The sequence below is a fragment of the Camelus bactrianus genome, chromosome 7, assembly GCF_048773025.1.
Source record: "Camelus bactrianus isolate YW-2024 breed Bactrian camel chromosome 7, ASM4877302v1, whole genome shotgun sequence".
In the NCBI taxonomy this organism is placed as follows: domain Eukaryota; kingdom Metazoa; phylum Chordata; class Mammalia; order Artiodactyla; family Camelidae; genus Camelus; species Camelus bactrianus.
The window spans coordinates 29,366,851-29,392,695 of record NC_133545.1 but is presented as its reverse complement, the minus strand read 5'-3'; the positions used below and the strand labels follow the sequence as shown (position 1 = coordinate 29,392,695).

Below are 25,845 nucleotides of genomic sequence, written 5' to 3'. Positions count from 1 at the left end.
ATTTTGTCGTGTTGCACATGGTCTCTGGAGAGAAAGGACGAAATATTCAGCTTGCTGAATCTCTTAAGTCAGAAATATGTTACATATCCTGAAAAGAAATGAACAGTCTATAGAAATTTTAAAAAACTCTTGCAAGGTAGACATTTTGATAATTTACAGCTCTCAGTTGACTCTTTTATGCCTTTTAAGATAGAGTCCATTATGATTTTATAGCAAAGATGAAGAAAATGATTTTGATAATGTAACATATGAAAGTTTCTATCATAGTGTTTCAGTGTGTCTAACATACACTAAACTCAATAAGTGTTAGTTTTTGTGTTTTTTGAAAACCTTTTCTTTTGTTGAAAATGTAAAACATGTATTCCTAGGGTAATATTAAATAATTTCTACAGTTACATTTTTTGGTCATAATTCATGCAAATACATTTGCATTCTACCAAAAAAAAAAAAAAGCCTCAGTCTTCAGACATTGACTCCAAGTTCAAAATCTCCTTCCCCCCATACTTTCCCCCTAATTCTTTGAGTGGATCTAGAGGACTTGTGTAACCAAGTTCTTGTTCTGTGTTCTGGGAGAAAAATGTAGAAGTATCATTGAACTATCCCCAAAATGACTTAAATAATCTATTCACCTTTAAGAAATCTGTCTTCAAATAGGCATTGATTCTAGTTGGTGAGTATCTGAAAATAGACTTTTGATTATAGAAATAAAACATTTTCTTTTTTATACTTTTACATTTAGTGTACTTGTGTTTTATGTCTGAGGTTAAGAAATCTTTATGAGCCTTTGTTTTTATCTTGTACTGCTTTAGAGACAGGTGCTTTAGAATAACTTAAAAACAGTACCTAATTTTTTTTAAAGTGTAAATTATAGTAAACAATTAAAAAGATGACTTATTTTTCATGGGCTGTTTTAAGTAGAAGAAAATATTTATGACATTTTAATCTGTATTTCTCTGAAGACTTGATTCAAGTATAATTAGGAGTATTTTAGCCAAGTAGTATATGGGAACCTAATATGTTTTTTATTTCCTCAGATATTTTTGAAACATGAGTTTACTTACATGTTTTGCTACTGTATAATGCCTGGAATTCACTGGCCTTTGTTTTTTGTTCATTGTTATATTATCTATCCTCAGTGTATACTTTTTTTTAAAGAAATACATACATTCCTAGAATCTACATTCTCAATGAAATGTCAAGACATAGGTCTGTTGAATCTAATTTCACTGAAGAGAATTATTTGTTAATACATTATAATGTTGACAGAGTAACAAAAATTTTCTCACAATTTATTTGATTGTTATTTGCTTATGATTTATTATGACACATTTTTAATGTTAGTGATTCATATTATGTAAATATAAAGTATAATATTTTAACATTGTGCAGAGTGGAAAATCTAAAGCTGTTGATCCCAAGTCTAGCCCCAGTTTCAATCCACTTTGCCTTCAGGTATTTCTGTGGTAATGAGTCATAAATGGTCCCTGTTTTTCCTCTATGTCTTTATATTGGTTGTTACCATTAATGTAAAAATATTTCCGGTTTTCATGATTAGTTATGTGGATCAGATTTTTATGAAATGCTATGAGACATTACTGACAGACTCTGTGAAACTCAGTTCCTTCTTTGCTTGTTATACTTCCTGCCTAAGTGCTGATGGGCTGTGGAAACAATGACTAACATGGAGCAGTGTTTTAAGATACAGTATGCTGAATTCCCAGACATCAATTTAAAAATAAATTATGCTCATGAAAAGTATGTAGGGCATGTTTCTGCTAAAAAAAAAAAAAAAAAGGCCTGGGAAAAAAAAGCTGAATTTAATTGAGAAGTTGGAGAACCATATAAAGAATAACTCAGTCAGAGGACAGATACTTCTGATTTTCTTGTCTTTAGGCATTTAACATATTCAAAAAGCTGATGCATTTTGTTTGTTAAACATAAACAAGTACATAGATCATAAATAGAAATGTTTCAGAGATGTGTTATTAAGCAAAAGTCAGTATTAGTATTTTAATTACTAATGATAAATAATACTAACTCTTGACCTTTTACCATTTATAAGGTGCTCTCATACATGAAATATGGGTAATGGGTTGTTGAGAGGTTCACATGTTTCATGTCTGAGAAAACTTGAGATACAATATTGCCTAAAGCAGGATTCAAAAGTAGATCTTGCTCTAATTTCAGTAATTTTCCCACCTCATACCTTTTTCATAGTTGATTTATAGCAGAGTCAATATCCCTTTTAAAAGGACAGTGTCCATATTTTATTGGAAATAGTAAAACTTTCAGAGGAGAAAAGTGTTTTAAGACTGTCACCCTCTGACTTATATCTTTTAAAGTTTCAGCAATGCACTCTTTCCTTTCCTAGTTATTGTCCCTTTGTTTTAGGAATGCCGCACCAGTTGATAGCAGTGTAATATAATTATGCATTCTGAATGGTTTGTACATTTTCTGAGATTTAAGGAGTTGCTTTCTACTCAGGTGTGTTCACTTATTCATTCAAAATGCATTACTAGGCACTGGCGTTAACAATTAAATTTTAATTTTTTATATGCTGTTTTATTCAAATTTAATATTAAATAAATGTTGCATAAATGCCATTTAAAATTAGTATTTCTATACAAATTTAAGAATAGAAATATACTTCCTTTTTACCAGTTCTTTATCATTCTTTTAGTCATTCTGAACCTAATTATATGTATAGTTCCTAGTGATAGTATTTGTTCTTAATGTGTTTCAAAACTAATTGGACCCTTAGCTGATAGATTTCACAGCTTTCAAGCTATTAGACTTACTTCACATGTAAAATAAAAATTGCCCTTTTTCTTGATTGCATGTTTTTCATAGTGAGCTCATTCTACTTTTGCAACAGTGACAAAACATATAAAGTAGAAAGTGAAAATCATCAGTAGTTTTATTGCCAGAGATATCCACTGTATACTTTTTAAAAGTGTTTTGAAACTTATTTTAAAAATGTATTAAAAATTTTTAAAATATGGTAAAATGTACATAACATGAAATTTACTATCTTAGCTGGTTTTTAAGTGTACAATTTAGGAGTGTACAGTTCAGTAGTGTTAATAAGCACATTCACGTTATTGTGCAATCAATCTTCAGAATTCTTTTCATCTTGCTAAAGTACTTTGCCCATTACAGTTCTCCTTTCCCTCCCTCCAGCCTCTGGAAACCACCCTTCTACTTTCTTTCTCTATGAATTTAACTACTCGAGATACTGCATGTAAATTGAATCATACAGTACTTGTCTTTCTATGACTGCGTTATTTCACTTAGCATGATGTCCTCAAGATTCATCCATATTGTAGCATGTATCAATTTCTTCCCTTTTTCACACTGTATGCTTTTCAAAGGAAAAAAAAAAAACTATAGGAGGAGGGTATGGCTCAGTGGTAGAGGGTGTGCATAGTATGCATGAGGTCCTGGGTTCAATCCCCAGTACCTCCATTTAAAATAAACAAACAAAAACCAGATAAATAAATAAACCTAATTAATCCCCCAAAACAAAAACAAAACAAAAAATAAAATAAAAAAACAAGCGAAACTTTAAAGTGCTATCATAGTATTTCTCTTGCTTTTATAAGTTATTTTTCCAAACCTAACAGTCTATTGCAGATGTCTTCCTGAAGACATCAATATTTATACACCATTATGTATATATTATTTCCATTGCTACCAGGAATGGGAAAATAAGTCTTGGAGGTGAGTAACCTTCAGTTTACAGTAGCAATGGCAGGGACTAAATCAAGGTCTGCTTGATTCTGGAGGCAGCCTGCAGTGTGATTCATGTGGTCATAGATGTGATTATCGTGGAAAAATGAAGCAATTTTAAGGAAAAATTTCTGTGGTAGCTGAAGAACCTGATTGTCTGCTTTTATTATGGGGAAGCTCCACAACTTGGAGTTTATGGTTGTAGCAGACACAAATAATCTGCCTCTAGAAACATTTTCCAAGTATTATACTGCAGTATGTTTTCTCTTGAATCACTTACATTTGTGTTAAGATGATGATTTGAAGGAGGCAGGAATTTTCCTGATCAGAAATATATTTTCAGTGACCTTTCAAAATGCCAGAGATAAGAGAGCAGAGGAGAAATTTCTGCTTCTGAGGGACAACGAAAAGTGAAAAATGCTGGAACTTTCAGTGGGCTAGGTCAGATATCATGATTAGTGTAGCTCATTATTAGCATTTTAGAGGTAGAAAAGACCACAGAAATAATCTAAACCTACTTCTTAATTTCATAAATGAGGTGCTGTTGTGAAATGTTTACCCAAAGTAGTTAACTATGTGGTTAGGATTGAAATAGACGTTTCTTGGTTCTCAAGAATTCTCTTCAGCTACTGTTGGTCAACAGTGTGAAAATGTCTCATACCAAAGTAGCTGTTAATTGTGTTTTATACTATGAGTATACTTTGTATAAGGTCTCCTGGCTTATAGTATAATTGAGGAGATTTGGAAATCTTAACCAATGATTTCCATTTCTATAGAATTTTTGAGGGCTATAGATGTATGTGGGTTGGAAATGTTTTTGTTACTACGTGAATGTAGTTGATTTCTCACAAGTTGATTCAGCATTTACCACTAATTCTAACCGATTGGGAGTAAACAAGGTAGTGTGAGCTATCAAAACTAGGTGTTGCTCATAGTATCATTAGAAATAAAGGAAACTGGGGTGAAAGTTTTCTTGAATTCCCAGCCCTGATCCATCAAGCAAGTTGTTGATAGAATTCATTACCTTTCTGAGTCTTGTTAATGGCAGAGACCTAATTGAAAATCAGAGTTCTTTCAGAGAAAGCCAAATTAACTACAGTAAAGATTATCAAACAGGGGTTGACAGACTGTAGTCTGAGGGCTGCCTGTTTTTGCAAGCTAGCAATTTTTTATAAAATAATTTAAATAGTTGAAAAAATCAAAAGAAGAAAAATATTTCATGACACATGAAAATTATGAGAAATCCAGTTTCACAGTCTATAAAGTTTTACTGGAACACAGCTACATATACACATTTGTTTATGTATTGTTTATGGTTAGTTTTGCACTAAAATGGTAGAATTGAGTAGTTGTGACAGAGACTGGATGATCCCACAAAATCTAAAATATTTACTGTTTGGCCCTTTATAGAAAGAGTGCTGGCCCCTGTTATCAAATATCAAGATCAGTTTATGTTTTGGAGTACCATGGAAATGGTGACTTTCTTTGCTTACCAGAAACTGCAGCTGAATACTACCACATTTCTTGAAGGATTTTCATTGTTTTTTGCCACTGTAACAACCCACAGTAGTCCATTCATGACTATTTTTCATGACTTCCTGTGCTTATTTTCCAGTGGTTCCTTTTGCCAGCCAGGTGAACAGACCAAAACCACACAGGAAGGTCTGTGGTTTTTCTAAAGAAGCTTTCTACAGATAGATATGTTTGGCTTGGGTACCTCTCTGTTTCTTGTAGAAACCTGGATTTTGCTTGTGATTTCTCCACTAGAGCTTTGATTCAGATGCATATAAAATGACCCTCACTTTCAAAGTATAAAATGAACAAACATATTTATTGTTAGATCCATTGTTGTGGGAAGAAATTCTTAATCTTTTATGTTTTCACCAGGCATTTCAATAACTTTAGTCATGCTTCTCATGACTCTTAATTTTACATCAAGGTTAATTGATGCTTTTTAAAAAATTGGTTAGCCTTAAACATTTAAACCAATGTCTCTTTGTACAATAATCTTCTGAAGAATAGAAACACCAGTGGTATTCTACCTCTTATAAAAGTTATTTCCCCCCCCCCCACACTTTCCAGCTGGAATGACTTGATATCAGTTCTCTTGGGGTTCATGTAAAAAGGGAGTGGCCCTGCTACTTTGTAAGAGGTATGAGTTTTGCAGCCACTAAGAGTTTTGGTTCCTGAATCATTGCCACCATTACTTTAAAGCATAACAGAGAAGTGTCTATCTAGAAATAACCCTTACCTGAGAGTTTGGAGTTGGGTAAAGTAGATCTTTTATCAGGTTCAACGCTTTTGTACTTGGTGAGGATGATTCCTCACTTTGTCTTAGAGAATGTACAGCACTGGTCTGGGTCATGGTATTGAGTTGAACAGTTCCCTTCTTATTTCACAGGGCTGTTTGGTTACCTGGTTGGTGCTTGATGCTCTTCTGTCTTAGCTTACTTAAAAATTTTTAGGTACAGAAAGTAGAGCTCACTCTTGGAAGGAGTTGGGCTCCTGTTGTCATTCTTCAGTCAGCTCTTTTTGCAGTGGGGTTTTCTCACATTATGGAATAGGCCATGAAGTAACCTGGAGGCTCCATAAGCAAGGCCAATGAAGGATGGCAGAACATGAAAAGAAAATAATGAGGTGGATGCAGGCTGGAGTGGGTGGTAAGAAGCATGGGAGAGCAATGACGTCTTAGTAACATTTGTTCTGACTTAGAGAAAGAGGAAGTTGGAATGAGGCATAACTAAGGTATTTTGACTTAACTGACTTGTTGATGAGGAGGGTGAGAATACAGACTGGAGGGAAAACCCCATATTATCATTTCTGGAATAACAGGGTGAACATTTATAATCCAACCCTGGGGTTGGGGTTTTAAAATGCGCAATAAAGTGAGTTACTGTATGAGTTGAAAATATGATGTAAGATATTATGATAAAGTTATGGTAAATGGGTTTCAGAGTTAAAAGTGAAGTGGGAGCTATATCATTCTCTGGGGAGGGTGAAGGGCTGAAGACTCACTCAGCAGGAACTACTCCAGGTAGGAAAGCAATGACAGAGAAGGAGAGGAGAGCTATGTCTCAGCCCCTGAGATGTCATCTAAAGAAAAGTTGGCACTCCCTGTCCAGGCTATCTCAATCATGTTTTGGAAGGAGGGGTCCCCTTCAGAAGCTCCCAGGCCTTGTTGTCCTAAGAGGTGTGACCCACCAGGCCATGAACCTCCAGCAGGCAGGACCTCCAACAGTTACTTCTACTGTCTTTTATGAGTGTATTTGTCTACTCACAGCCAGGCTGAGTTACTGGGGCCTGTCTAGAGAGGAACAATGCCTGAAAACAGTTGGAGGAATCAGCCATTCAACGTACATGCACTGGATTTGGACAGTACACCCTGGCTCCCTGGTTTCCCACCTTTGAGGTGGGGCTGTTCCCAAGCCCTGGCAGGGTGGATGGGGGGATAGTGTGGGCTAGAGGAAGAGGAAGAGTTAACTTCCTTGAGAGTTACTTGAGTTTTCTCATCCAACTGTAATCAGTTTAAAGTAGAATCTTAGATTATTAGAGTTGGACTAGATTTTAAGGATCATCCAGTTCAACGTCCTCATTTTGCCACTGAGTGAACAGACGGGGGTTCCAGGACTTATCCCAGGTCGGAGAGGTAATGAGTGGCAGTACTGAGGCAAGACCCGAGATCTGCTGATTCAACGACTATGCTTCTTCTGGCTTGAACTGTAAGGGGGTAAATTGTAGCACAAATCTGGGGTGGGGTTTGAGAGTGCAGTGTGGGCTGCTCCTGAGTCAGTAAGTTGCACATAGGACAGTGGTCCCTGGGCCATAGGCTGTAACAGGTTACCTGTGATGAACTCTGACTCTGGCGACTTGAAAATATTTGTTGGGAAGGACAGTGATGTGATTGTTGCTGTGTCCAAGGGGTGCACCTAGACACCAGTAGGTCTCCTTTGCTGAGGGCAAGGTGGGGCTAGAGAAGGTTCTTGGGGAGGAAAATGGGGGATCTAGTTGAAGGTGCTCTCCTCCTGAGTGAGCTTTGAAGTTAGTCAAAGGAAACTGCTCAGACTCTTTAGGTGTCTACTGTGACATTTGGAAACTGAAAAGAAGGGAGGGAGGGACTTAGTGGTTGCTGGGAGTGTGGGGAGTAGTACATAGTACAGGTCCTTTTATGGTTGTAGCTTTCTGTGCTTGAGTACTTATTTCTGTTTAACTGGCTAGTGCAACTCTCATTTTAAGCCATCACAATGACTTTAAACATTATCCCTTTAGTTCCATTTCTCTGTTTAATTTTTCCATATGTTGTAATTGAACAAACTACAAAAAGAGAGAATTTTTATAAGCTCTGAACTAAAATATTTGGCACACTGCAGTACTGGTTTTATTGGAAAGGATGAACCTGGTTTTTGGAAAAGAGTTTTCTTGTTTTGCTCTGTTTATTGACCCCCTACTCTCTGGAGGCAGTGTGTGAGTAAAGCACAGAGACTCTGAGCAAGGCTACTTGGATTGAATCCTGGCTCTGTTATGTATAGTGTGTGACCTTAGTTAAGTTGTATACCCTCCATGCCTCAGTTTCCTCATGTATAAAATGAGGGTTGCTGTGAGGGTTTTATAAATAAGTTAATACATGAATGAGAACAATGCCTGGTCCACATTAAAAGTGCTGTTTACATATTGGCTGTTATCATGTCCCAGGCAATGGTCTGGGCCCTTTGTTATTTAACTTATGAGGCAGTTGAGGCTCTGAGAGATTAAAAAATTTTGCTTAAAATCATCCAGCTAAGAAGTGGCTAAAGTGGGACCTGAACCTTCTCTGACGCAAAACCTGGCTCTCAACCACTCTGCTGGCTTTCTGAGGTTTGGCAGATCACTTATCTGCAGATTGTAGGTTTTATAGCCATCTACCCATGTATCCATCTTATACTTTCTAACTTGGATTTTTCATTATGTTATTATTATTTTGTTAATAAAGTGCATTTCCCTAAAATATCTGACTTAATTATAAAATATAAAGGATATAAAAATTGCTCTTAAAATAATGCTGCTCAAATGATTAGATAAAATTTTAAAAATTCATGCTAACAGTACTAAACTGTGAAAGGCATATATGTCATTTCATGTGACATCTGATAAAGGCTATCAGTGTTTCCACATATTTGTAAGTTGTGTGGAAATTAAGACACTTATTATTAGGCAATCTGAGCTTACCACTTTAAACCAATCATGGCATTAATGTTCTTACCATTTGCACATTTTAATTACCAGGAATAAACTATATCAAATTTTTATAGCTCGTGGAAAGCTCCCCAATTCGTACCCTGAATTAAGATAAAGAGAATTAAGGGCTGAGAAATGAGACAGGGCTGCTTAGCAACAGTGACAGGTGAGGTTGATGAGAATTAACAGCATTTGACTGTTAGCAGAATGGTGGTGTAATGGGATCTGCTTATCGTAATGAAGCATTGGCTAAATGGCTGAATGAAATGATGCTCTCTCACTTTTATAAAATTATTGGGAAGATCTGTTAAATGATGATACTGAGCCCAGAATGTTTAGATTTCTGTACTATTCATACTTTTGATATTGAACTAAAAATTGGAATCATATTGTATAGTATTGTCAATTTTGTGGTTATCTTATGGAAACACTTATTCAGTAGAAAGGAAAGTAGCAAAATAAAAGCAAAACAAAGCATCCCACTACTCCAGTAAAACCACTCAAAACAACCAATACCTTATCTTTCTCAAAGTAGCTGCAGTTTCAGGGAGTATTGATATATCTCTAAATTGGAAATTGTCCAACCATTTAGGTTGCTCAAAAACAAAAAAGAAAGCTGATAAAATTTTAAGTGCATTTGTATCTTGTCTCTGTGCAAGGTCTAAAGAATTGTTGTATCAAGATGAAGTAGCTATTGTTAGAGTTTCTTTAAAGTTTTAGCCAGGACACACTCAAGATAAAAAACAGTTGGTAATGAAGGAAAAGATGGCACAGGGCATGTGGCAATGTGACACTAAAGATTACATCAGATACAGTCTGTCTCAAGAATGACCATATGTCCTTTCCATCTGATGTCTGTTTCAGGACTCAGACAAATGCGTTAAAGGTTTTAGATATGCTGTAAAGGATTTGTTCTTCCATCACCTGTATTAGGTTTGCTTATAAATTAAATGTGTATCAGATGGATCAAGTGTGCATGCTATCATATTGAACAATAATGACAATGTTATATTCTTCCTAAAAATTTGAACGCTAACTCCTTTCAGGTTATGTGGGTTTAAAACATTGAGTACTGGGATGAAATATAGATATCTTGTGTTCTTTTCACTTACAGAAAAAAGAATTTATTTTTCCTAGTTTTTTTAATTGAAGTATAGTGAGTTTACAATGTTGTGTCAATTTCTGTTGTATAGTACAGTGCTTCAGTCATACATGAATATACATATATTCATTTTCATATTCTTTTTCACTGTACTATTTTCCCTAGTTTGAAACTAACAATGCAGGAATGAAATGGGAAGAAATAACAGTTCTTTTCTAAGAAAGACTTTTCTGACGATGATTTTAAAAGAACAGGCAAAGGAGAGCGGAGTGATGGCCGTTGAAACTTGAATCGAGATAAGGAGAAGTGTGTGTGTGCTTGATGTCACACGGCAGGAGGCTTTCCCCAGAACGGCTAGCCTATTCAGGGAACCATTTCATTTTGTGTCTGATAGAGTTTTACTTTGGAAAATACCCGGTTCCCTGCCTATTGCTTCTTTATGGACTATACAGGTAAAATTAACTTTAAAATACTTTCTAGCTGAATAGAATTACTCAAAATATAGTATTTTGAATTAATATTTTAAAAATTACATTGATTTTGTTTGTACATAAGTTTATTTTGAAAATTATGATACATGAATTTATTTCTGAGTATGTATGAATTTATTGTGTACAAATTGTGATTAATTTAGGATGAGTGCTTAAGGGAATTTCTCAGACATACCCTTGTTGTTTACTCTATTTCAGTTTGGGTCCTACTCAAACGGACTTAAAATAAACTGCAACCCATAATTAATCCACATTTCTACCCTCTGGGCCAGAGGATTTAGAGTACAAATATCTAAGTTCAGATTATGTCACAGAGAGGATAAAATATCCGTAGTCTACGAGACCGTAAAACATTCTTGGCTTTGTGGTGGTGGTTTTGTGTGTGTGTGTGGCTGAACTTTTAGATGAAGTTGACGTAATAAATGAATTGGAGAACTTCAGTTTTTATCCTAAATTTTCTGAGTGTAACTGGCCTCTTCCGTTTTTAAACTGCATAGTCTTGTTCTCAGTTTCTAGTTTCACTGAGTAGTAAATTAGCACAAGAATAAAGTTAAGGTTATATGGCTTGATGAATAAGTGGGGGGATTCCCAAAATTTGTGCAACTAATTCAAAATTATATTACCCTAAATTGAATTTTTGGCTAATGGTAACACTGTGTTCTGATAGATTCCTTTTAAATGAACAACAAAGACTTTTGGAAGATTTTTCCACCAGGGAAGAGACCTACTTTCCATACCCAGAATAATGACAAAATCCCAGTATACATTTAAATTAAGCACTACTTATGTGTTCTTTATGCATGATCCTTTTAATCTATGGATGGATCTTTTGTAAGATAGCTAATTACAGTGTGAAAATAAAAATTTTGTGAAATTGTTAATTTAAAATATAACTTTCAGGTGCTTGCTATGTAAAGGACTTCCGTGGTGAATATTTTTTGAGGATAAAACATTTAAAACTAATTAATTATTCCAAATATGTTTTTTCTATAAATCCATGTTTTTCCCCTATTTTAGAGCTCCTTTAAAGTGAGTACTATACTAGTATCTCTCTCTCTTTAGATTTTGAATTTCTTTTCCTTATAACATTAGTGTACCAGAGTTTTGTTCCAGGGCTCTGGAACAGAGTATACTTACCTGTTAGAAGGCTTACTATATGCGTGGTACTATGTTGAAGTAGGAAGGAATACACCTTATAGACATATACAAAGAAGTCAAATTTCTAAAATCTTACCGGGGAACTTTACCGTGAGTATGTTTTTAATTATAAATTTGTTCCTTTTTTCTAAAGAATAGAATCATTGATTATTTTCATTTTTCTATAGTTTATATGTTGCCAATAAAACACTTCTCTGTTGTTTTTAAGTCATACTTCATAAATGTAGAGATGGCATTCTAAAAGACACGCGACTTTAACATGCTAAATGGACATCAAAAGGAGTACTAATAAAACTTTAATGTGAACAAAGGAGACAACTCCAGAGAAACTGCAGATATGACACTTCCAAAATGAATTATTGTATGTACTCTGGAGACAATATGTGGTTTAAGTTCTTACCACATTAATAGATAACATTAACTAAATTAGGTGTCCTATGTGGTAGGAAGCTATTTTGAATGTTGTCTTCTATGGTGATTTTGATAAACATTTACATATTTGCAAATGTAGGTATATTTAGTTTATTAAACTTTGAAGAGAAGAAGACATGGTTTCAGTTCATGGGAGAGTAAGTTCTTTTGCATTAAAAAGAGAATTTATTTTGCTGTCAGCACAGTTTAGCACAACCACTTTTGTACTAATGATAGCATCATAGCACTGAAGGGGATGTCTTCCAATAGAAAACTGATTCTTGATGATTCAAGAACAGATTTAATTTTTTTTTTTCCTGGAAAGCTCTTTCCCCCATGTGGTTTCCATGCTACCCATGTGGTTTCCCCTCAGTCTTTTCAGGTCTCTGTTGAAATGTCATCTTTTTAGGGTGGCATTACCTGACAGTTTTACCTAAAATAACCCTCCCATTCAGTCACTCCTCATCCACTGATTTCTCTTGTCTTTCTTTACATCACATACCACCATTTGATATATTACACGTTTGTGTGTCCATCTCACCCACTAGGATATAAGCTCTATAGAGGAGAAAGTTTGTTCATGACTGTATCCCTAGAGTGCAGAACAGTAGGCTCCCAGGAAATAGTTGTTGAGTCAATTTATGGGGTTTCTTCTAAAAGTTTCTATTGACTTCCTTGAAGATTTACAGTTACCTTTCTTTATCAGCAGCATTCTAATTTAACAATAATTATTTTGACCACTACATTATTTTGAATATTGATCTTTTCTTTCATTGCTAATTTTATCTTAAAATTACTAGTTCTTGCTTTACTAATGGAAGGGCAGGGTCATGGGCAGGGTTGCAGGTAGGCAGGCAGGCAGGCAAGCAAGCAGGCATAATTAGACACAATTGATAATCCAGAGATGACTTTGCTTTTGGAATGTGTTATGTGATTTTTTTGGAGGGGCGTAGAGAACATCGGTCAGTTTTATTCTTCCTTTGTTTTCCTTCATTACATTTTCCTTTGGCGGCCCATTAAAATGTGTCTTCATTCTCTGAGCTCATGCCAGCTGCCTAGACGAGAGAATGGGAATGAACTAAAATTTTAGAATCTGTTTTGTCAAAGATGGGTCTTCAGTGATATAGATCCCAACCTTATAAAGTCTTTAGAAATACCTCAAGCCTCTAGATGTTATAGAAACCTTAATAGGAGTCAGAGGTGTGCATGTGTGTCCAGTTTTGCTGGCAAGTGAGACCTGATGGTTTTAACATATTGATCCTGCTATAGTTATCTGAAAAGCAGACTTCTTTAACAATAATGCCACCTTTAACTTACTCTTAGAAGTGTGTGCCAAGAAATAAATACAGGCAGTCAGAAAAATGTATTTATATATGCACATATACACTCTCATGTATGAACTGAAAAAAGGAGCTACATCAATGAGTTGGCAAGCAGTGGCATATAGACCATGGCTTCTGGTGGAAAGTACAGTAGTCCCTCAGTGTCCATGGGGGGATTGATTGCAGGACCACCCCACCCCTAGCCCACGGATACTGAAATCCCTTATGTAAAATGGTGTAGTTTCTGTGTGTAGCCTACACACATCCTCCCTGTATATTTTATCATCTCAAGATTTCTTATAATACCTAATGTGATGTAAATGCTATGTAAGTAGTTGTAAGTACAGTGTAAATGCTATGCCAATAGTGTGCATCAATTGTAAGTTTTGCTTTAGGAATGTTCTGAAACTTTTTTTCCCAAATACCTCTGTCCGCAGTTGGTTCAATCTCCAAAAGCAGAACTCATGATTATGGAGGGCTGACGGTTTGTCTAACCCAAGGATCATTTTCTCATTCTACTTTTCGATTTACCCTTCTGATGGCCACATCTGTCCCCATTTGTGTGACTGTTCATGAGCAACATCTGGTATGCAATTTAAAATAGATCTTCCATAAGATAATATTCTGGTTTCAACCCTTTTGAAGTGTACTGTCCTTTCCCACCTCCTACAGTTATATCTCAACACCATTATTGGTACAGGCAGACCTCATTTTATTGAGCTCTCTTTTATTGCTCTATGCAGAAATTGCCTTTTTTTTTTTTTAACAAATTGAAAGTTTGTGGCAACCCTGCATCAAGCAAGTCTGTCAGTAGCATTTTTCCAACAGACTTGCTCACTTTGTGTCTCTGTGTCATATTTTGGTAATTCTCATGATAATTTCAAACTTTATTTATTACTGTTATATTTGTTATAGTGACTTGCAGTCAGTGATCTTTTGTTACTGCTACAGCTTGCTGAAGGCTCAGATGATGGTTAGCATTTTTTTAGCAATGAAGTATTTTTAAGGTATGTACATTTTTTTTTGGTGTAATGCTGTGGCACATTTAATAGACTACAGTATAGTGTAAACATATCTCTTATATCCACTGGGAAACCAGAAGAGTTGTGTGACTTGCTTTATTGTGGTGGTCTGGAACCAAACCTGCAATATTTCTGAAGTCGGCCTGTATTCTCCATTGGTTGTTGACTTGAACTGCTCATTTTGGGAGGGATACATTTTTCTTAATTTTTGTAGTGTTTGCTATAGTCCTTTCTGTCATTTTTAGTTTTTTCCTGGTGACCTTTCTCTTCTAAGAATTTTCTTCTCCACATTTTCAGTTGATTTCTATTTTCCTTTCATTTTAGTTGAATTCTTTAAAAATACTTTTGGTGATTAATTTTTCATGTTTCGAGAGGCACTATGGGAGAGTAGTTAAGAGCATATGCTTTGGGACCAGACTGCCTGGGTTCGAATCCCAGCTTATCATTTACTAACTTGCATGACCACTGTTTATCAAATGTGGGTAATAATTATATCTACTTTGCAGGGTTGTTATGAATTTTAAGCTAATACATGTGAGGTTCTCAAAATAATACCTGGCACATAGTAAACATTGAATAGATATTAGTTATTATTCTTTCCTTTCCTGCAACAAAATATTTGTTCTTATGTAGCATCATTGCAGGTTCTTCAGCATTTTCAGTAAGATAAAGGTCAAATTACCTTGAATAAATTATGCTACATTTATACAATGGAGTATTATGCAACCACTTAAAGGATGAAGTATACTGACCAGAAAAGCTATTAATGATATTTTAGATGGTAATTTGCAGTTCCACAATCATATTAGAATTTAATGTTTAAAAACTTTGTTATATAAGGACGTGTCTGTAAACTTAAGAAAATATTGGAAAAAGTATGTATCATAGAGGAATGGGTGGAGAGGAAACGAGCTCTGGAACTTCCTAGTTTATATGATTTAAAAAGAGAGATTATTGAAAAACACACACATACTTTTTATGCATTTCAGTATTTTTAAAACATTAGAACAAAACTTCCTTTGCTTGTGTTGAATAGACATTCCAGTGAAAGTCTGTACATGTCTAGCTTAAAAAAAAAACAGATTTCTAAGAGTAAAGGTAATTAGGAAGACTGACTTATCAAGCAAATCAAAAAACAAAATAATAAAATCTTCTTTGCGTGAGTGGATAAAAAAGAAATATGTTTATTGGCCATAAATGCCCACTTCCACACAGGTGTACACATCTGTGTGCACACAGCCTTTAAATGACTGAGCTACTCTGGAAAGCGACAAGAATTCTCATAAGGCAAAATGAGAAAAATAAGGCAGAAGAAAAGGGATAGGAGAAATGTATTCATGAGTATATTCCTAGAGCAATGGTTTTCATATTTGAATAATAGTTCCAAAATAACTAATGATGTATTCAGTAACATTTGAGTGCTCACTGTGTCAAGCCATGTTCTAAGCACCTATAGTGTTATTTTACTGTTACATATGCTCGTGAATTTATATGCCCAGAATGTGTGTGAAATAGTGTACATATTTTCACATATTTGTGATGGAGTGTGCAGCCCCTGATCTGTCAGTCTACCACAAGCCTAGTGAAAAAAACAATGAGTTCTGGAGTTATTTTAAAAGATAGATAATTTTCCTCATTTCTTATAGTCTTAATTCCCTTGAAAAGTTCTACTTGGTGTATAAAATCAAGAACTCTGATTTGCATGCTGTCTTTGTGATTGGTTGCTATAAAGCCAATATTTAAATTTCCTTGAGGTCTTTTTTTAGTGTCTGGTATCACAGAATGAATATCTTGTCAGGAGGGTGAATATATATATGTGGCTCTTGGTCTTGTGTATTTTTTGACAAAGGAATTCCCCTCTGAATTGTCTGCTCCCCTGAAGCCCTTGGAGCCTCTGGCTCAAGCAGCGCAGTCGGCCTGTGCAGTGTCTCTGACGTCACCAGTGTATGCATAAGCCCCGCTATTGTCTTACTGCTATAACAGGGCTGGGGATTGCAGTATCCGCTGTTGCTGCTGCTACCAGTCTTGCCCCTGCTGCTACCTACTCCTGCCTCACTGCATCCCAGAAGAGCCACGTCGGCCTACCTTTCCCTATTGGATTTTCAAAAGCAGCTCTTCGGGTGTTGGTGCTGTAGGAGACCTTGCTTTTCAATCACACGGGAGAACACTGAAGCTTGTAAGAGGAGAATCTGGCAGCTGGACACAGCTTGGACTGCATTGTCTGTCTTCATGACCTCTGCTGTGTAGCAGCTCATCTCTCTGCTCTCACACGTACACTCTACTCGATTTTTCTTCCTTCCTTCCTTTCTTTTTTCCATTCTTCTAATTTTTTAAAAGCAGCCTCTGGAGCCAGCCATGTTTGGCACTGAATCATCATGTAAGTAAATGGATCTTACTTTGCTGTTTAGAAATCTGCCTGCTGTCATGATTTCACTGGCTTGGAGTTCATATCACTTTGCCTTAGGTCATTAACAGCCTTTGTATTTTGGCTCTAATTGCAGAGGAATTGGTCTCAGGGAAGGGACTGCCCCTTAACTGGGTTATTCATCCTTAAGGCCAGGGATGTCAGTGTGGTCAAAATTAGGCCTCCAAGAGGGAGGAAGACAGGAATCTATAAGCAGCCTCCCTAGAATGTGTTAATTGTTGGGATCAAGTCTCTCACTGATCTGTCGTTGTGGGTTCTATAAAGGTCCCGAAACCCTAAAATAGATAGTGGAAGGACCTGAGATGATAGTGTCTATTAGGAAGGGAAAAAGGGCTTACATCTTTTTATCCAAAAGGAGAAATAGCTGTCATTATACCTTCTTCCTCCATATTTATACAGAAAGATAGGGATAGATATTATATGCAGATTTAAAGATAAGAAATAAACTTTATTTTTAAAGATGGATTTTTTTTTTACACAGTGGCTTCAATTTTGATATGTTGGCTAGTGTCACAGTCCAACAGCATCATGTCTGTCTTAAAACTTATACAATGAAATTGCTTTGGTGCATAGCAGGCCCTGTACAAGGGGCTGGGCTGAATGGCACTTGTAGACAGCTAAAATGGGTATTTGAAAAATGATGACCAGCTTCAGTAATTTGAGGATTATTTAATGTTGGATATAGAATAATATAATTTGTCAGTGCAGTTGTTCAGGCTCTGCAGAATATTTTGTCATTATCCACTAGCAAAGGTGACAGTTCAGAATTTCTAAAGAGACTCAACCTGACTTAAACATTTGTACGACACTATCTTTGTGGGAAGAGGGGGTTAGGACAGGAATTTACGAAACACATTTCTTATGAGTGTATAATTCAACCTTTTCTCTCTGATCTCCGGTGATCAGTGTGACTGTTTGTGCACAGCTGATGATTATTCCAGAATTGTAGTATTTCAAGAGAGCTAATAATCCTCAGTTCTTTTGTTTCTTGATTGGCATTTTTTAAAGGGTTGATTATGTTTTATTGTTTCCCCTAGAAGATTCCCATTTCTGAAATTACCATACTGCCTTATCAAGGTCAAGATAGAATAGCAATGAGATGTAATGTCCCATTCATCATGTGGCAATTTTATTTTCCAATAACTTGAAACAATTTTGAAATCACATAATGATACATTTAGAATTATTGTCACCCAAGAAATAGAAACAGATTTAGTGGCAAAGACCTTCCAGTTTCATTTCAGTCATGGAATTTTGTTTATGTAGGAACCTAAGTATGTACAGAAATATTTATCTACTAAAGGAAAATTAGTCTTATTACTTTGTTTAGTTGAAAATGGAAGTTGAAACTCAGTGTGAGGATCTTTAAGTTCCTAGCATAGGGAATCTAACATTGTCTGACCAGGTTTACCAAGCAGACACAGCCTTTCTTAATCAATAAACCTGATCTTTTGGTAATACCACCCATGTGCTATGTGCTATGTTTGAAAACTGCTGATTGCTTTTGGTCTCCATAGCTACCAGACTGCTGCACGGACAGAATACCATTCAGAAGCTAGAACATCATCATGCATGTTTTTGACATTTTTTTTTTGACTTTGCTGAGTATTAAGTTTTGTTTCTTGCTTGTCATTGGAAGATCATAGATAGATTTGTACTGTCAGTGGTTGTAAAATATTGAGAATGGAGTGCCTTCTTTAGGTAAGGAGATTCCTTGACTCTGCACTCAGAATTAAGACAAGTGTATTTTCTTTGTGGTTTGAGGCATAGCTTTCTAGGGCTTTATTTTCCACACTTCAGAGGCTGTTTTATAGGCTGAGACTGTCTATCTTTAGAATATTCAGAAAAATAGTTAAATTGGAAGTTCTAATTAGTTTAGAAGGGATCTTCCAAACCACCTAGGATATTCTTACTAAATTTTTACAATAAATACATGTTTTGCTATCTACTCTATGTACAGTGCTGTGCTGGATCCTGGAAAGGTCCATTTTTTTTCTAACATATTCTGATTTCATGATTCTTATCCTTGATTTCTGGTTGCAGTACCTTACTTGGATGCTTTTACTTTTTAAATTGAGGTATGACTTACATACAATCAAATGCATAAGTCAAAGTGTGTAGTTTAATGAATTTTTGCCTATGTTTATATCTATGGAACCACTACGCAGTTTGAGATATAGAACATTTCTATTACCCAGAAAGTTCCCTTGGGATGACTCTCCCCAGTCAATATTACTTCTCCTCCTCACCAAAAGGTAATCACTGTTCTGAATTCTGTTGCCATACAGTCACTTGTAAATGGCTCTTTAAAATTTTCTTTCTTTCCTCCTTGATCTTTGCCTATAAGAAAAGGAAACATCAATGGAAATGTCCATGTCTTCGTTTTCAAGTACTGGATTGATTAAGTTGACTTTATATTCCAGACCAGGAATATATTCCAAGAATCTGCAGTAACCTGGGTTACACATTATAACACATTTTGTTTCACTAAGATAGTATTGCTTGATTTAAATACCAAAAAAAAAAAAACCCTCCTACACACACACACACACACACACACACACACACACACACACACACACACACACACACAAGCCTTAAAAATGACAAAAAATTTACCTGGAAGAGTAGAACCTTGTTTATCAAAGTTAAGACTTACATAGTTATGGCAACAAAATTAAGTGCTGTCTGATCTCGTTTTAGTGAATATCTTCTGATATCACTTTAGTGAATAGCTCCAGCAGTGCCAGTCTCATTTTCTTCTGACTTACTGTATCTGAATCTCCCATAGTTGTGTAAATTGGCCACAGACTATTTTCAGCTCACTTTGAAATGGAAGCGTTCTATGTTATGTGTAGGTTAATCATTAGTATAAAGCAGGAAGTATAGCTTCTGTAACTCTGTTACCATCTTGATATATTTCACTGAGCTTTTCCTTTACTGAAATTTCCCATGTCTAAAAATGGGAGTAGTATGTCTGCTCTTCATCTGCTTTGAGGAAATGCAATTTTAGTCTGTGGTCAGAATAATTTAGGTTTAAGAAGAAAGTGCGAAAAATAAAATTGAGGGGAATGGTCATTAAGATGCATGTTTTGGGTTCTTGATTTAATGGTAGTTCATATTTTAAAATCAATAAATTGAATTCTTTAAAATTAAAATTTTTTCATTTCCTCTTAGAATTTTATAAATGAAGAAAAATTTCATCTTCTCTTTTTGTAGAGTAAGGAAAACTGGTTTGCACTGCTGCCATTTGGTTACATTCTTCCTCATAAAGCCAGTTATTCTCTATAAAGAGTAAATACTTCCAAGTACATGGGTATTTATTCAATTAGCATTTATCTGGCTCAGTCCTTCTCCTGTCTCCCCTCCATGTTTAACCTTTTCAGGCCTCAAGGGTACCATTTAAGGTATGCTGTGATGGGAATTGTGCCCTGCTCTAACACATTAATTTGTCTTCCAAAGCACCTGCCTTATTAGTCCAGTGAAGAGAGCAACATCTTACCTTTTGAAAAACAGTTTGCTCCTTAGAGCAAATAGTGTCATTTAATCCCTCTTCCCAACATTTTGTTATGGTCGTAATATGTTAAAAAGAACATCAAGTGTATCTGTGAGAGGGAAAAAGAAATCACCCAAGTCCCAGAGCAGTCGTATTTTGTGAACTTAGTGGTGATGGGGAAATGGTGGACCTGTTTATCAGAGTGTCGGTTCTCTTTAGCTCTGGTGTGGCTAGCCCACAAGTCTGCCCTGCCATTCTCTGCATGACCACATCACTTTGGGTAGGTAGCTAGACGCTGGAAAGTATTTGAGGTACATGTGTTGCCCCATGTGATTTGTCTTTGATGGGCACCAAAAGTTCAGCTGTTGCCTTTTATTTTCAAAACTGGTGAATGCATTAAGTTGGAACTGACATCTTCTCAGTTATAATAGTGAGTATGGTACCGTGTTTCTAAGAACAATATAATTATCTCAAATTTTGAGCCATTATGTGGGAGATAGTCAAATGAATATGCTCTAGCAATATTAGGTCATCAAGAAACTGTATAAACAGGCATCTCTTTGATAGAGAAATAAATGAGTCACACTCCCTTTTTATGTGCATTTCAGGGCCATTCTTGACAAGCAGTCATACGTGAGATTAAACTTGGGTCTGTTGTTTTGGTGTAATTTCTGTGAATCTGTTGAGATGTTAATAGTAACTGTGGTCATTCAAAAAATAGCTATTCACGACTGGACCATTTTGCCATATAAGCCCTACTTCTTGTTAAATAATTGTATGAGACTGTTGTTTTTGCTGTTAGTATGTTTGACAGTTTAGTACTATATTTTGTTTTCCCCTTTTTTAGTTTTTGTCATATGCAACTAGTTAATTTATGAACACAGCCATTTTCCTTTCCTACACCTTTAGTCTTGCTGTTAGTATTTAGCTGTATTGAATTTTAGTTGCTTTCATCTTATTTAAAGCAAAAATGCAAATACTTAAATATACATACAAAAACTTACCTCTAATTTTGCGTTCAGAACATTGAATAAAAGGAAAACATTATTACATGATTTTAGACAAATATAATACCACAGACTGCTAAAGTCACAAATATGGAAAAATAATTGTAGATCATAGAGATTTACATTGGGACGTGGTCATACAGAAGCCTGGGATGTGAAAACTCATATAATACTTTTGACTTGTCTTACTATGTCATCTTTTCTTTGCTTTGGACAACATAAGTTCTGATGTGAAATTTCCTTTGGGTTTCTTGGCTGTAATAGTTGACATTGTAATTTTTAGTTTCAAGGAAATATTTTAAACTAAATAAAGATAAGAAAATTCTTTTCTTCTGGATATTTATATACTAATTCTAGTACAGAAATGGAATAAAAATATCCAATGGTTATTTTAAAATTCTCTTGGAAAAGAACTATTGGTTTCCCTAATTGTTAATTTGGTTTGTGCAGCAGCAATTACACATGAGTTTTCAGTGATCTGTTGTTTTCATTGTCACAATGGACCAGATTCATATCCTGTATAAACTGTGGGGAGCCTATGGGGGGAAACTACCATATATGGAAACTTTCCTCATAGAATCCCCGTGGAGTTACACAGGATGTGAATAGAATTGTTATGGATTCTGAGTCAGAAAAGTCACTGATAATGTGTATTTTTAACAATAATAGTTACCACATTATATTATATTTTAATACAAGCCATATGGAACACAAGAATATGAATTGTACGGTCATTTTTAATTGTTTTTCAGAGCTTATTTATATCCCACCATTTTTTTCCTATCAGGAGTAAAACATTGGTTAACATGCTTATTCGTGTGTCTTTCATTAGAAAATACCAGTTTTGAGTTATTTAAAAGTCCTGTGATGTAGTTAAATTTGCTGTGGCAGAATAGTAAATGTAGTATTTTCTCTATAGAGATTTTGTTTATGTTAATAATGGATTCAGATAATTGCGACGATACAGTTTAGTATATGTTGTAGAAATGGCAGCAACCACGTGCCAGACACAGTGACTAAAGTACAGGGGCTCTGATGCTTGATTGCCTGTATGGAAATCATGGCTCTGCCACGTCTGCCAGAGTTTGACCACCAACCATCTAAGCTCTTCTGGCGCAAAGTGTAGCTTATCCAGTGAACTTCTGATGTTAGGGGAATCTGCCTTTTTGGGCCAGGACATCTGTACCAGGGTAGGGCTTATCAAGAGTCACTATGGAAATTAGATTTTAGCAGTGGGAAAAACTGGCTAAAGAAAGGGAAATGTAGCTTCCTTAGACTGGGTGGAAGTTCCATCATCTAGATCTTTGAAGGGACCCAGTAGGGGATCTGAAGGGAGGAGACTGCATGAAACTGGATGAAATAGGTCAGAGTTGGCAAATGCCCAGCATATTTCTGACTGCTAGTCACCCCTGTGGCAGATATCACTAATTGGCCACAGCACTCTTGTAGGATTGGTGTAGGCTACTAAAGGTTGAAATATTTTCCAATTAAAACACTTATATGTGCAAGTTTTTCCACATTAGTATGAATAATATTACATAAATAAATATTTAAATAAACTTACAATTACTGAATTAAGGGAAAAAATTAGGAATCTTAAGTGTTCCAGTAATATCACTTGAGATATAAAATATAAAATAAACATTCCATTCTGTGTCAACATTATGATTCTCTAACATCCAGATAATTCAGAGACACTCCTCTTTTTTAAATGAAATTTACACCAATTGAAGACATATTCCCAGAGTGTGGCAGGTTATCTAACATACACTAAGAACTCATTCTTTAAAATTTGAATCTGCTGTGGCATAAGGTAATATCAAAAATATGATGTGTGGGATTTATTGGTGATCGATATTGAGATTAATTAAATTTTCCAGGCTAAGGAGTTTATCACACATAACTGGCACGCATCAGAAATATGTCAGTGAACAACTCTTACCTGTCACCCTTCAGAGCAGGAGCGGGTAGCAATATGAACTTTTATTACCAAGCCCAAGTTTGTTAGAGGTAAACTGCCATATAGTGACACTTTGCTATATATTGATAACTTGACTATATCTCATCTAAGTTCACTCATTTTTTAAGATTATTAAAAGTAATGAGATACTATAATCATTAGTTTATTTATAGCATGAAAACTGAGAGTTGTTTCTTTGCCAATCCTGATGTAATTTTAGCAATTGGGAAAATTATTTTCCATGTCTCTGTGAGAGCTTCAGACTACGATTCAGGCTTATTGGCATGTTTTGGGGAGTAGTGAGTCTGATTAGAATGTGTACAGATTAGGAGACCACAGGGACTCCATTAGATTACTATTTGTGACTTCCTTTATCCGTGGCTACTTCTAGAACACCTAGACTTAGCAGGAGGCTTTGTAGGGTTTGGCCTTGTGATACACATGGATAGTCCAAGCATGGACTTGACTCAGAAGTCCGGAATTTCTCATCTGAAACTTTCCTAGATATATTTAGTATAATGGTGTTTCAGTTATCTATTGCTATATAACAAACCACCCCCAAACATAGTGGCTTAAAATAAGTATTTATTATTATATTTAACATTTATATGGGTTGATGAGCCACTGGTGGTTGTCATGTAGAGTCTCTAATGTGGTTGCAGTCAGATATCTGTTGGGCTGCAGTCACCTAAAGGCCCATCTGATCTGGAGGTCTAGGATAGCTATCCCACATGAATCTCAGTTGAGGCTGGCCGTTGACTTGAGGCTCAGCTTCGGTTATAGGCAGGAATGCCTATACTTGAAGCTTCTCACATCATGGTGATAGGTTCTCAGAGGAAGCAGCCCATGACAGAGCATCCAAGAGATTAGATTTCTTATGACCTAATCTTGAAAGTCTTAGAAGTCACTTCCACCATATTATATTGACCAAGCAAGTCACTAAGATGAGCCCAGATTCAAAGGGAACGATATTAGACTCCTCTTTGTGAATGAGTGGCAAGAGTGCATTGTAGAAGAGCAAGCAGAATGGAAAATATTGTAGTAGCTCTCTTTGGAAAATATAGTTTGTCACAAGTAGTTTCCAAACTCCATAAAGTTGGTGCTGTGGGGATTTCTAAAGGGGTCTGTAAACTTTTTCTGTAAGGAATCAGATAGTGAATATTTTAAACTTGTGGACCATTCAGTCTCTCTTGCAACTTCTCAACTCTGCCATTGTAACACAAAAGCAGCCATAGACAAATGAGTGTGACTGTATTCCAATAAAACTTTATTTATGGATGTGGAAATTTGAATTTTATATAATTTTCACATGTCAAAAAGTATTCTTTTTTTTCTTCAACCCTTTAAAAATGTAAAAAAAGCATTCTTAGATCAAGGGCTATACAAAACCAGGTGGTTAGTAGGCTTTAGCCCATGGGTCTTAGTTTGCTGACCTCTGCTCTTAATATTTGATTTAAATTTCATTTTTAATTGTTAAAAACTAAAAGAATAGCAGATGCCTTCACTTATTAAAAATAACTAATTTTGATATATTGGGTGCTACTGATAGATGAACTTAGGTTCTCACTGGTTGACTTTATTATTAAATGTTATAAATTTGAACTTAGGAATGTATGTCTGTTTTACATATTGGGCTTTGGTGTAATATTTTGTTTGAAAAAAGATTGTGTTAAAAATGAGTGAAAAAAATAAAATCATAGGGCACTTGAATGCTTAATTTCTAGTCTGTTCTCAGAATAACACTAGGTAAGACAGGATATAGAGACCTTCTGTTTGGTTCCACTTTACAAATATTTATTGACTGCAGAAGAATGACATGTGATAAGAGATAAGAGAGCAAAAAGTTTTCAAGAAATTTAAAGTTCAACTGGATGTAGGGGCGAGGCAGTGAGAGGGTAATAATATTAAAACTATGTGTTTCTCTTTCAGTTAAGACAGTGTAGATGAGGTTATTTTTGACTCTGGTACCCAAGAATCACAGAAAAAAAAATGGTTCTTATTGGAATTGGCATTGTATAATATGCAGAATGTGACAAGGGAAACCCGTTTTTTTCTTTAAATAATTTTACTGGTGAACAATATACATATGATAACATTCATTTAAAATGTAGAGTTTGATGAATTTTAGCAAATGTATACCTATATGTAACCATTATTATCATAACAGTCATGATATAGAACATTCCCATCACCCCAAAAATTCCCTGTGCTTCTTTGCAGTCTATTTCCATGTCTCTAGAATTTCATATAAATGGATTATACAGTGTATACTACCTTTGTGTATAACTTCTTTCATTCAACAGAATGTTTTCAGCCATTTTGTTGTCACTATTGGTAGTTCACTTCTTTTCATTACTAAGTAGGAGAAATATCTTAATTGGCTCAGCCATTTGCCCAATGATACTGAGTTGTTTCCTATTTTTGGTTCTTATGAACAAAGCTGCAATTACTCATGTATACTTCTATGTGTGGACATAAGTTTTCATATTACTTGGATAAAGACCTAGAAAT

General features: G+C 35.4%; 1 protein-coding gene across 9 annotated transcripts in view; it reads left to right on the top strand.

Annotated features, from left to right (window-relative positions):
- Positions 1-25,845, top strand: part of ST7 (suppression of tumorigenicity 7) — a 294,367-nt gene that overhangs the window by 31,202 nt on the left and 237,320 nt on the right. Inside the window, exon 1 of one of the 9 annotated variants that reach the window (XM_045511122.2) lies at positions 10,440-10,494. The exons of 7 other annotated variants lie outside the window; for them this stretch is intronic. In XM_045511122.2, the coding sequence (XP_045367078.1) occupies positions 10,482-10,494 (13 nt within the window). In that variant the 5' untranslated portion in view covers positions 10,440-10,481. Of the gene's footprint in view, positions 1-10,439; positions 10,495-16,431; positions 16,824-25,845 lie in introns of those variants that run through there. One more of the 9 variants, XM_045511121.2, reaches the window with a different exon arrangement.